The following is a 12,486-nucleotide window of genomic DNA, read 5'->3' on the forward strand; positions in this document are numbered from 1 at the left end:
CGGCAGTCTCTAAAGCATAGCCCCAAAATGAGAGCGGTAAATCGGTAAGAGACATCATAGATCGCACCATATCCAATAGAGTGCGATTACGACGTTCGGACACACCATTTCTCTGAGGTGTTCCAGGCGGCGTGAGTTGTGAAACTATTCCACATTTCCTTAAGTGTGTACCAAATTCGTGACTTAAATATTCTCCACCACGATCTGATCGTAAGAATTTTATTTTTCTGTCACGTTGATTCTCAACCTCACTCTGAAATTCCTTGAACTTTTCAAAGGTTTCAGACTTGTGTTTCATTAGGTAGACATACCCATATCTACTTAAATCATCAGTGAGAGTGAGAACATAACGATATCCTCCGCGAGCCTCAACACTCATTGGACCGCACACATCGGTATGTATGATTTCCAATAAGTTGGTTGCTCGCTCCATTGTTCCGGAGAACGGAGTCTTGGTCATCTTACCCATGAGGCATGGTTCGCACGTGTCAAATGATTCGTAATCAAGAGACTCCAAAAGTCCATCTGCATGGAGCTTCTTCATGCGCTTGACACCAATGTGACCAAGGCGGCAGTGCCACAAGTATGTGGGACTATCGTTATCAACTTTACATCTTTTGGTATTCACACTATGAACATGTGTAACATCACGTTCGAGATTCATCAAAAATAAACCATTGACCAGCGGGGCATGACCATAAAACATATCTCTCAAATAAATAGAACAACCATTATTCTCGGATTTAAATGAGTAGCCATCTCGAATTAAACGAGATCCAGATACAATGTTCATGCTCAAAGCTGGCACTAAATAACAATTATTGAGGTTTAAAACTAATCCCGTAGGGAGATGCAGAGGTAGCGTGCCGATGGCGATCACATCGACCTTGGAACCATTCCCGACGCGCATCGTCACCTCGTCCTTTGCCAGTCTCCGTTTATTCCGTAGTTCCTGTTTTGAGTTACAAATATGAGCAACCGCACCGGTATCAAATACCCAGGAGCTACTACGAGTACTGGTAAGGTACACATCAATTACTTGTATATCACATATACCTTGGGTGTTGCCGGCCTTCTTCTTGTCCGCTAAGTATTTGGGGCAGTTCCGCTTCCAGTGACCACTTCCCTTGCAATAAAAGCACTCAGTCTCGGGCTTGGGTCCATTCTTTGACTTCTTCCCAGTAACTGGTTTACCGGGCGCGGCAACTCCCTTGCCGTCCTTCTTGAAGTTCTTCTTACCCTTGCCCTTCTTGAACTTAGTGGTTTTATTCACCATCAACACTTGATGTTCTTTTCTGATCTCCCCTTCCGCTGATTTCAGCATTGAATATACCTCGGGAATGGTCTTTTCCATCCCCTGCATATTGTAGTTCATCACAAAGCTCTTGTAGCTTGGTGGAAGCGACTGGAGGATTCTGTCAATGACCGCGTCATCCGGGAGATTAACTCCCAGCTGAGACAAGCGGTTGTGCAACCCAGACATTCTGAGTATGTGCTCACTAACAGAACTGTTCTCCTCCATTTTACAGCTGAAGAACTTGTCGGAGACATCATATCTCTCGACCCGGGCATGAGCTTGAAAAACCAGTTTCAGCTCCTCGAACATCTCGTATGCTCCATGTTTCTCAAAACGCTTTTGGAGACCCGGTTCTAAGCTGTAAAGCATGCCGCACTGAACGAGGGAGTAATCATCAGCACGTGATTGCCAAGCGTTCATAACGTCTTGGTTTTCTGGGATTGGTGCTTCACCTAGCGGTGCTTCTAAGACATAATCTTTCTTGGCTACTATGAGGATGAGCCTCAGGTTCCGGACCCAGTCCGTATAGTTGCTGCCATCATCTTTCAGCTTGGTTTTCTCTAGGAACGCGTTGAAATTGAGGACAACGTTGGCCATTTGATCTACAATACATAGTGTAAAGATTTTAGACTAAGTTCATGATAATTGAGTTCATCTAATCAAATTATTTAATGAACTCCCACTCAGATAGACATCCCTCTAGTCATCTAAGTGAAACATGATCCGAATTCAACTAGGCCGTGTCCGATCATCACGTGAGACGGACTAGTCAAGATCGGTGAACATCTCCATGTTGATCGTATCTTCTATACGACTCATGCTCGACCTTTCGGTCCTCCGTGTTCCGAGGCCATGTCTGTACATGCTAGGCTCGTCAAGTCAACCTAAGTGTATTGCGTGTGTTCCGAGGCCATGTCTGTACATGCTAGGCTCGTCAACACCCGTTGTATTCGAACGTTAGAATCTATCACACCCGATCATCACGTGGTGCTTCGAAACAACGAACCTTCGCAACGGTGCACAGTTAGGGTGAACACTTTCTTGAAATTATTATAAGGGATCATCTTACTTACTACCGTCGTTCTAAGCAAATAAGATGCAAAAACATGATAAACATCACATGCAATCAAATAGTGACATGATATGGCCAATATCATCATGCTCCTTTGATCTCCATCTTCGGGGCACCATGATCATCTTCGTCACCGGCATGACACCATGATCTCCATCATCATGATCTCCATCATTGTGTCTTCATGAAGTCGTCACGCCAACGATTACTTCTACTTCTATGGCTAACGCGTTTAGCAACAAAGTAAAGTAAATTACATGGCGTTATTCAATGACACGCAGGTCATGCAAAATAATAAAGACAACTCCTATGGCTCCTGCCGGTTGTCATACTCATCGACATGCAAGTCGTGATTCCTATTACAAGAATATGATCAATCTCATACATCACATATATCATTCATCACATCTTCTGGCCATATCACATCACATAGCACTTGCTGCAAAAACAAGTTAGACGTCCTCTAATTGTTGTTGCAAGTTTTTTACGTGGTTTGTAGGTTTCTAGCAAGAACGTTTTCTTACCTACGTATGACCACAACGTGATTTGCCAATTTCTATTTACCCTTCATAAGGACCCTTTTCATCGAATCCGTTCCGACTAAAGTAGGAGAGACAGACACCCGCTAGCCACCTTATGCAACTAGTGCATGTCAGTCGGTGGAACCTGTCTCACGTAAGCGTACGTGTAAGGTCGGTCCGGGCCGCTTCATCCTACAATGCCGCCGAAACAAGAAACGACTAGTAGCGGCAAGAAGAATTGGCAAACTCAACGCCCACAACTGCTTTGTGTTCTACTCGTGCATAGTAACTACGCATAGGCCTGGCTCATGATGCCACTGTTGGGAATCGTAGCATAATTTTAAAATTTTCCTATGCTCACCAAGATGCATCTATGGAGTCTACTAGCAACGAGGGGAAAGGAGTGCATCTACATACCCTTGTAGATCGCGAGCAGAAGCGTTCCAATGAACGTGGATGACGGAGTCGTACTCGCCGTGATCCAAATCACCGATGACCGAGTGCCGAACGGACGGCACCTCCGCGTTCAACACACGTACGGTGCAGCGACGTCTCCTCCTTCTTGATCCAGCAAGGGGAAGGAGAGGTTGATGGAGATCCAGCAGCACGACGGCGTGGTGGTGGATGTAGCGGGTCTCGGCAGGGCTTCGCTAAGCTTCTGCGAGAGAGAGAGAGGTGTTGCAGGGGAGGAGGGAGGCGCCCAAGGCTGTTGTGTGCTGCCCTCCCTCCCCCCCTTTATATAGGCCCCCTGGGGGGGCGCCGGCCCCAAGAGATGGGATCTCAAGGGGGGGCGGCGGCCACAAGGGGGGAAGGGGTGCCTTGCCCCCCAAGGCAAGGGGGAACTCCCCCCTAGGGTTCCCAACCCTAGGCGCATGGGGGGAGGCCCAAGGGGGCGCCCCAGCCCACTAAGGGCTGGTTCCCTTCCACTTTCAGCCCACGGGGCCCTCCGGGATAGGTGGCCCCACCCGGTGGACCTCCGGGACCCTTCCGGTGGTTCCGGTACAATACCAGTAACCCCCGAAACTTTCCCGGTGGCCGAAACTGGACTTCCTATATATAATTCTTCACCTCCGGACCATTCCGGAACCTCTCGTGACGTCCGGGATCTCATCCGGGACTCCGAACAACTTTCGGGTTTCCGCATACATATATCTCTACAACCCTAGCGTCACCGGACCTTAAGTGTGTAGACCCTACGGGTTCGGGAGACATGCAGACATGACCGAGACGCCTCTCCGGTCAATAACCAACAGCGGGATCTGGATACCCATGTTGGCTCCCACATGTTCCACGATGATCTCATCGGATGAACCACGGTGTCGAGGATTCAATCAATCCCGTATGCAATTCCCTTTGTCAATCGGTATGTTACTTGCCCGAGATTCGATCGTCGGTATCCCAATACCTTGTTCAATCTCGTTACCGGCAAGTCTCTTTACTCGTACCGCAATGCATGATCCCGTGACTAACGCCTTAGTCACATTGAGCTCATTATGATGATGCATCACCGAGTGGGCCCAGAGATACCTCTCCGTCACACGGAGTGACAAATCCCAGTCTCGATCCGTGCCAACCCAACAGACACTTTCGGAGATACCCGTAGTGCACCTTTATAGTCACCCAGTTACGTTGTGACGTTTGGCACACCCAAAGCACTCCTACGGTATCCGGGAGTTGCACGATCTCATGGTCTAAGGAAAAGATACTTGACATTGGAAAAGCTCTAGCAAATGAAACTACACGATCTTTTATGCTATGCTTAGGATTGGGTCTTGTCCATCACATCATTCTCCTAATGATGTGATCCCGTTATCAATGACATCCAATGTCCATAGTCAGGAAACCATGACTATCTGTTGATCAACGAGCTAGTCAACTAGAGGCTTACTAGGGACACGTTGTGGTCTATGTATTCACACATGTATTACGATTTCCGGACAATACAATTATAGCATGAACAATAGACGATTATCATGAACAAAGAAATATAATAATAACCTTTTATTATTGCCTCTAGGGCATATTTCCAACACAACCGTCACTGATGAAGAGAAGCGTAGATTGGAAAGATCGAAAGGGTAGACACACGAATCGTAGATCAACAAAGACCGGATCCAAGTAGATCCATTGAAGACAAACACCGATCGAATCTTGCTAGATTCGTTGGAGACACACCTCCATGCGCCCTCCAACGACATTAGATGCACCACCGGGATGGTGATGGCCCCAGGAGAACCTTATCCTATTTTCAGAGAGCCGCCTCACCTTCTTGAGCACGGCACAAATCGAAACCAAATTAAAAAAACACCTAAAACGGAACATGTGCCCTTTCGTCGGCAAGAGTCAGGGTCCATCGCGCCTTCATGGTCCTAAGGCCACAAGAGACGAGGTCAGATGACGGTGGCGCCGGCGAGAGGCAAGAAATCCTTGTCACCTGGAAGTCGCCTTCCGTGGAGAGGAGAAAAACATTTCGGTTAGCACATATTTACCATAATACTATTTTTTTCATTTATAGAAATAACGCAATATCTCAAAAATCCAAATTACGACATGACATACGAGCGTTATTTGAGAAGATTTCTCATGGTTAATTCAGATCCTCACAACCCATGTTATATTAACTCTTTATTATCGACATATTCGAGATCAGAAAGGAGAATAAGTCGGTCATCAAATAGTCTCGCCATTTCAAAATTATCTTCTTATCAACTTTACATGCCTCCCCTCTACGTGCCGCTCTGGTGGTCGATGGTGGGAGGGGAATTCTGATGCCTTCGCTCTGGTTAGTAGCTTAGGTTAAGACTTTTAGTCCTCGCAGGTGCGGCGCTCAGGAGGATGGTAGCGCTTCTTCTTCGAGTTTGTCCTCCAGGCTTTGATACTCCCTTCGTTTCTAAATATAAGTCCTTATAGAGATGTAATACGAATTACATACAGATGTATATAGACATATTTTAAAGTGTAGATTCATTCATTTTATTTCATATGTAGTATGTATTGAAATCTCTAAAAAACATATATTTAGGAACGAAGGGAGTACGGCCTTAGCTGTTACTTTTGGGTGAGTATTTATGGTGTTTCCTTATTGTGATTTTCTAATGATAAGTATACCTCTGTCATTGTGTCTAATAATTATACCCCTATGCCATGGATTAAGAAGTTTAACAGCTAACTTTCTAGACCAAACATCTATTTCAAATAGGGTGAACGTGTATATATCTATCTAAAATGGGGAGGCACCCTCACTGCCAGACTGCAGTAATTATGAACTCCCAAATGAAAATGCAACAAGTACAACAGCCACAAGACCTACTACAAGTAGAACAACGTGCCGGCGAGCTCGAAGGGAAACAAAAATAAAATAAAACGATGAGCTCCCCACTCCCAGAGTAGAAAGGCCAAGAAGTCCAATGCCATGGATCTCGCCTCGTCCGTCTACTAGCCAAGAACAACTACCCACGCATACGCATTGACGTAGCACATGCTCGCCGGAGGGATCGCGCGGTGCCTCTGAGGCAGCAATGGCAGCGGCAGCAGAGTCGGACAACGGGAGCGAGGTGGGCCCGACCGGGGACTCGGGGGCGTTCGCTTCGCCGGTGAAGGCGAGGGAGAGGGCGCCGGAGTCGGAGGCCGGCGCCTCGGCGGCGACGGCGTCCGAGTCCTCGGAGACGAGGGTCGACGACGGCAACATCCAGGAGGCCGAGTCCTCGCTCCGCGAGGGCCTCTCCCTCAACTACGAGGTATGGAATCGTTGCCTCTAAGTTTCTGTTTTTCTTTCCTTTCTGCCAAATCTTAATCTGGGAGGTTGCGCGAGTTGCTCGAGGTCTGTTTGTCTGAGATGGAGTGAACAGATTAGATAATTTTGGGGTCCAATTGTGCCTATATGCTGTCTGTCCTTTGATGCGTTTTGGGGGAAGATCGGGATCTTCGCGCGGAGGTCGTAGTGCCTGATTTCCTTGCTCATTTCAAGGACTGGTGGTTCTTCATGTGGGAGATGGCATTGTTTTCACAAGGTTGCGGGGCCATTCTGATTTGGTCAGCTGAGCAAGAATTTAGATTAGAATGATACATTCTGCTTGGAAGATAAGATAGCATTTCGGGGAGATGTAGGATACTAAGATGTTATCTTGTGGAAATTATTCTCCATGTTTGGAGGATTCAGCATTCGTGCTTTTTCTTTGGGGCAATTCTGAAAATTCAGAAGAGAATGTAGAACTCAAAGAAAGTGAAATAACTCGTGGATAGATGTGGAAAACGATCTTGCTTTTAGATGTTGTATAACCGTTTGACCATGGTTTGGTCAGTGTGTGATATCTTATCTAGTGAATTTGGGACCTAGCCAGCCATTCTAACACTCAGTAAGAGGTTTGTGCAATTTGTAATGGATGGAATGGTACAAGTGTGGTCGAATTCAGAAGCAATTTGCATGATTAACACAATGGGAATTTGATGTGAAAAAAAGAGATCGTTTTCTTTGTTTAGTTCAGTTGGGCAGCTCTTTGTTCTTGTTTAGGGTCTGTTTGGATCATTTACTAGCCTCACCTAGCCAGGCTAGGTTAAGCTAGCCCGCTTGTGACATAGCCCACATGAGCTAAGCGATGTTGTTTGGTTGTGTTGCCCCGGGTTACAGTTACGTGACTTGTCTCACGCACGATTCGCTAGTTTGCCGTCGCGAGGCAAGGATTTAGGTGCAGTTACGAGCAAACTTGCATCCAAAAGCAAACAAAATATGACTCTACCAAAGGCATATCCTTGCTAGGCAAGGCTAAAGCTGTCCTTGCCTTAGAACCAAACGCACCTTTGGTCTTTGTTGTGGCAAAACGATTTCATTTCCCTTATTTCTCTATATTTTGCGACAAATGATAATACAACGGTTTTGTGTTTATCTCACATGTTCTAATGTTTACACGATTTCCTTTTCTGGTGAGTTTGAAAACATCAGAAATCTTGGAGTTTCGTACTTAACTATCAACAAGAGATTAAGTTAGAGTAGAGATGCTTGTCTGTATCTTTGATAAAAATATATGATCTTCAGGTATCATTTTTAGGACAACGGGACATAGTTTATGCCCAGAGTTCAGAACCCTAATTAAGTTTAAACAAGTAGTATAAGCTAAATTGTTTGGTTGTGATTACTGATACTGAGTACCAATATGTGCTAGAAAGTTTATTTGTGCTTGACTAGCTGAATGCTCCTAAACCATGATTGCTGATAGGCCAGTAGCCAAAGAATACTCAGCACCTCTTATATTTTGTTGCTGCTAACTTTGCCTTTCATGTATTTGCTTTGAAAATTAGGAAGCAAGAGCTCTCCTCGGGAGACTAGAATATCAGAGAGGAAATGTAGAGGCTGCACTTCGAGTATTTGATGGAATAGACCTTCAAGCTGCTATTCAGCGTTTCCAACCGTCGCTTTCAGAAAAACCATCTTCCAAGCGGAATAACAAACTACGGTCAGATTCATCGAATTCAGGATCACAGCATGCTGCTAGCCTTGTTCTTGAAGCCATTTACTTGAAGGCAATGTCTCTTCAAAAGTTGGGGAAAGCAATAGGTACGAATGCAAACTTTCACTCTGACCATTTTGTTATGCTTGTTGTGACACCATGAATCCATTGACTTGCAGAGGCCGCTCAACAGTGTAAAAGCGTCCTTGATGCTGTTGAAAGTATCTTCCAACGTGGCATACCTGATGTCATGGTTGAACAAAAGCTGCAGGAAACTGTCAGTAAATCAGTTGAGCTACTCCCAGAACTTTGGAAGCAAGCTGGGGCTTATCAAGAAGCACTTGCTTCTTACCGGCGTGCTCTTCTTAGTCAATGGAATCTCGACGATGAATGCTGCACGAGAATTCAGAAGAGGTTTTCTGTTTTTCTGTTGTATGGTGGTGTTGAGGCAAGTCCGCCGAGCTTGGCTTCACAAACCGAAGGTTCATTTGTCCCTAAGAATAATTTGGAAGAGGCAATCCTGCTGCTCATGATACTTTTGAAGAAGTGGTACCTTGGAAAGACTCACTGGGACCCCTCAGTGATGGAGCATCTAACCTTTGCATTGTCACTCTGTGGCCAGACATCTGTGCTTGCCAAGCATTTCGAAGAAGTTTTGCCTGGAATATACCCTCGAACTGAGAGATGGTATAGTCTAGCCCTTTGTTATTCTGCAGCTTCGGATGATGAAGCGGCATTAAATTTGCTAAAGAAGTCTTTGAATAAGAATGAGAGTCCCAATGACATAAATGCCCTGCTTTTAGCTGCTAAGATATGTAGTTCGGACTATTATCTTGCTTCCGAGGGTGTAGAGTATGCAAAGAGAGCAATCGGTGACGACGAATTATTAGATGGGCATTTAAGGAGTGTTGGGCTCCATCTCTTGGGGAGTTGTCTGGCTAATGAGTCTAAAATTGCTTCGTCCGATCATCAAAGATCTCTCTTGCAGGCTGAGGCTTTGAAATCACTTGGTGAAGCATTTTCCCTTGACCGCCACAACCCAGATTTAATATTTGACATGGGGGTTGAGTATGCTGAGCAACGAAACATGCAGGCTGCACTGAAATGTGCAAAGCAGTTCATTGACACAACTGGCGGATCTGTTTCTAAAGGCTGGAGATTGCTATCTTTGGTTCTCTCTGCGCAGCAGAGGTATTCAGAAGCAGAGGTGGTGACTGATGCTGCATTAGAAGAAACTACAAAATGGGAACAAGGGCCATTACTTAGAATAAGGGCTAAACTGAAAGCAGCTCAATCATTGCCCATGGAAGCAGTTGAAGCATACCGTGCCCTTCTTGCTCTTGTTCAGGCACAACGGAAGGCTTATGGATCTTTAAAAAATGGCACAGAGGTTTGTCTTCTCAATTAAACAAATGTCTCATTGAAGTTCATGCTTGTTTGCAAATGTTATTACGCCCATACCGTTTCTAGTTAGTTTGGAGTGGGATTGGATCCTCACACTGAATAATGTTGCTCAAATAGCAATATCTTTAAAAAATGGCACAGAGGTTTGTCTTCTCAATTAAACAAATGTCTCATTGAAGTTCATGCTTGTTTGCAAATGTTATTACGCCCATACCGTTTCTAGTTAGTTTGGAGTGGGATTGGATCCTCACACTGAATAATGTTGCTCAAATAGCAATATCCTTTGAACTACTTTTCTTGTTTGTATTTGCTGCTGAAACTAAATGCCACTATAATTTTCACCAACGCACACTGTTCTTTTTGTTATCTCATACTTTGTGAAATTTGTTTCAGGAAAGGGATAATAAAGTGAGTGAGTTTGAAGTTTGGCAAGGTCTTGCCAACTTGTATGCTAGTCTTTCGTACTGCAGAGATGCCGAAATATGTTTGCAGAAGGCTAAAGCTCTGAAAACTTATTCTGCCACAACACTTCATGCAGAAGGTGAGGAAATCTTGGTCACCGATTCATGACCCGTGAGCCATACGTGCATCTCTGGTTATTGGTAAAAGTATGTATTCATCCTTGCACATAAAAAGAGTATGAAACCCGTTATGCGGTATGTGCCTTGAGGATTTGTTGGTTTACTGTCATGCCTGCAAAGTATAATACAAGTGATTGTCGTGCGAATAAAAAACAAGTAGAAATGGGTAAAGTGTTGAATTTTTTCTTCGCTTTTTTTTCTCATTCATCTAGGCTAGGCATTTATTGAATTTAAAATTTGGAAGACATCCCTAGCTTTCTTCTGTCAAATATCCTGTGACCATCATGATCCGTTCATTTCTTTCCAGGTGACATGCATGGGGTCCGTGAGCAAACGCAGCATGCGCTGGCTGCATACTTGAATGCACTCTCAACAGAGGTAGATCATGTACCATCCAAGGTGTCCATCGGTGCTCTCCTGTCGAAACAAGGGCCCAAGTATCTCCCGGTGGCGAGGAGCTTCCTGTCGGACGCCCTAAGGCTCGAGCCTACGAACAGGATGGCCTGGTTCTACCTAGGACAGGTCCACAAGCATGACGGGAGGCTAGCTGAGGCCGCCGATTGCTTTCAGGCGGCCTCGATGCTCGAGGAATCAGACCCAGTAGAAAGTCTCCGACCGCTCTGATCGGTCATTTGGAACAACTTGAGGTTTCTTTTTTTGTCGGTCAATTTTCCTTCTCTTCCTCCTTATTTCGGGTACATAGCTGGGCAGAAATTTGAGGCTGGCTACCTGTATCTTGTATTCCCAGGAGCCACTGTGCTGCTGTTGTCGACAAATGCTGTAACTGGTTGCTAAGTTAGTTGCTTGCCTGGTATGGCAGTATAAAGCATATGTATCAATATCACCCGCTACCACATAAGTAAAAGTTTATAAGGAGTCGTCGGCTAAGATAAAACGAGTTACTGTTGGTGCTCTACATGCTCCCTCCGTGTCCTATTATAATATGTTTTGAATATTTCGAACTACTCCCTCCGTTCCTAAATATTTGTCTTTCTAGAGATTTCAACAAGTGACTACATACGGAGCAAAATGAGTGAATCCACACTCTAAAATATGTTTACATACATTCATATGTTGTGTCCATTTAAAATGCCTAGAAAGACAAATATTTTGGACGGAGGGAATACTATATATGAATTAAAATGAGCCAACAAAAACACTAAAATACATCCAATTCAGAAAAAAAACTTACGAACATCTTATACCCCTCTGTAAAGAAAAGTAATGATCTAAATGCTCTTATATTTCTTCAGAGGAGTAATTCGGAATGGACCGAGTAACATTTACTTTGTGATGATATGATTTCAGTCGCTGTTCCGGCACCTGGAGTTACCGCGTGAGCTGAGCCTAATTAATACTGCAAGTCAATTGAACACCCAACCAGAGAAGTGCAGCCTAATACAGATCCATTGACACTCCTTTTGCCAATCTTCCTTTAAACCAACCCTGTCGAAATAAACCGCAAAAATGGCAATCCTTTTCGCCAACACGGTGTTCACTTGTTTAGGAACAGATGAGAGGAGTCAGTCGGGCTATTCACCTGTTACAGATCTGAAGCGAACTATTCAGCCTTATAGGACGCAAATAGGAGAATTGGTGCCTCGTCACCAAATGGGTGCGGAAGATAATCTATCGGAGATGCTCTTACTATGTTTTGGTACTCACTTCGTTTGTTTTTATAAGACGTTTCAGATAGCTTGCTTTGTATTGTTTTAAATAGTGTCTGAATCTCTAAAACGTCTTATAAAAATGAACAGAGATAGTATGATTTTTGGTCTGAGGGTGGCCTGCTTCGGACAAAGTAGCCATGCTTACTTGTGATTGCAGCCAACCCAAATGCCAGGGTGGTGGGTATATGGGTTAATGCGTTGGGCCGCAAGATTTCGTCGAGCTCTTGGCCCGATCGAAAGAGAGGACTGAGATCAAATGAGGATGTATCTCCCTTTCCGACATATTTCAGATGTGTGTTTTCAACAGTCTCGTTCTACAAGAAAGTTTTTAAGTCCTGTCCTAAGTGCGAGGTGATGGATATCTCGAAGGCAAGAGTCCCAGCCAAAATTAGGATCTTTTTGTAGCAAGTAGTTTTTAACCGTATCCCTAGTGGAGATCAAGTCCTTAAGAGGCATGGACCGGGAGATGGCAAATGTGTATGGTGTGGTGAGGATGA

The 12,486-nt window shown here is 44.7% G+C and overlaps 1 protein-coding gene across 1 annotated transcript; it reads left to right on the plus strand.

Annotated features, from left to right (window-relative positions):
* Window positions 1-6,233: 6,233 nt before the first annotated feature.
* LOC123119729 (protein NPG1) lies at window positions 6,234-11,235 on the plus strand. Its single transcript, XM_044539632.1, has 5 exons — window positions 6,234-6,627; window positions 8,186-8,441; window positions 8,514-9,724; window positions 10,132-10,279; window positions 10,627-11,235. Exons 1-5 carry the CDS (start codon window positions 6,409-6,411, stop codon window positions 10,941-10,943), a joined length of 2,151 nt encoding a protein of 716 aa, XP_044395567.1. The 5' UTR covers window positions 6,234-6,408; the 3' UTR covers window positions 10,944-11,235.
* The last annotated feature ends 1,251 nt before the right edge of the window (window positions 11,236-12,486 follow it).

Source organism: Triticum aestivum, chromosome 5D, assembly GCF_018294505.1.
Source record: "Triticum aestivum cultivar Chinese Spring chromosome 5D, IWGSC CS RefSeq v2.1, whole genome shotgun sequence".
Taxonomy (NCBI): Eukaryota; Viridiplantae; Streptophyta; class Magnoliopsida; order Poales; family Poaceae; genus Triticum; species Triticum aestivum.

Coding starts and splice junctions, on each gene's coding strand:
- LOC123119729 (XM_044539632.1), top strand. CDS start 6,409: ATGGCAGCGGCAGCAGAGTCGGACAACGGGAGCGAGGTGGGCCCGACC. Junction 8,442..8,513: donor AAAGTTGGGGAAAGCAATAG/GTACGAATGCAA, acceptor ATTGACTTGCAG/AGGCCGCTCAACAGTGTAAA. Junction 9,725..10,131: donor CTTTAAAAAATGGCACAGAG/GTTTGTCTTCTC, acceptor AATTTGTTTCAG/GAAAGGGATAATAAAGTGAG.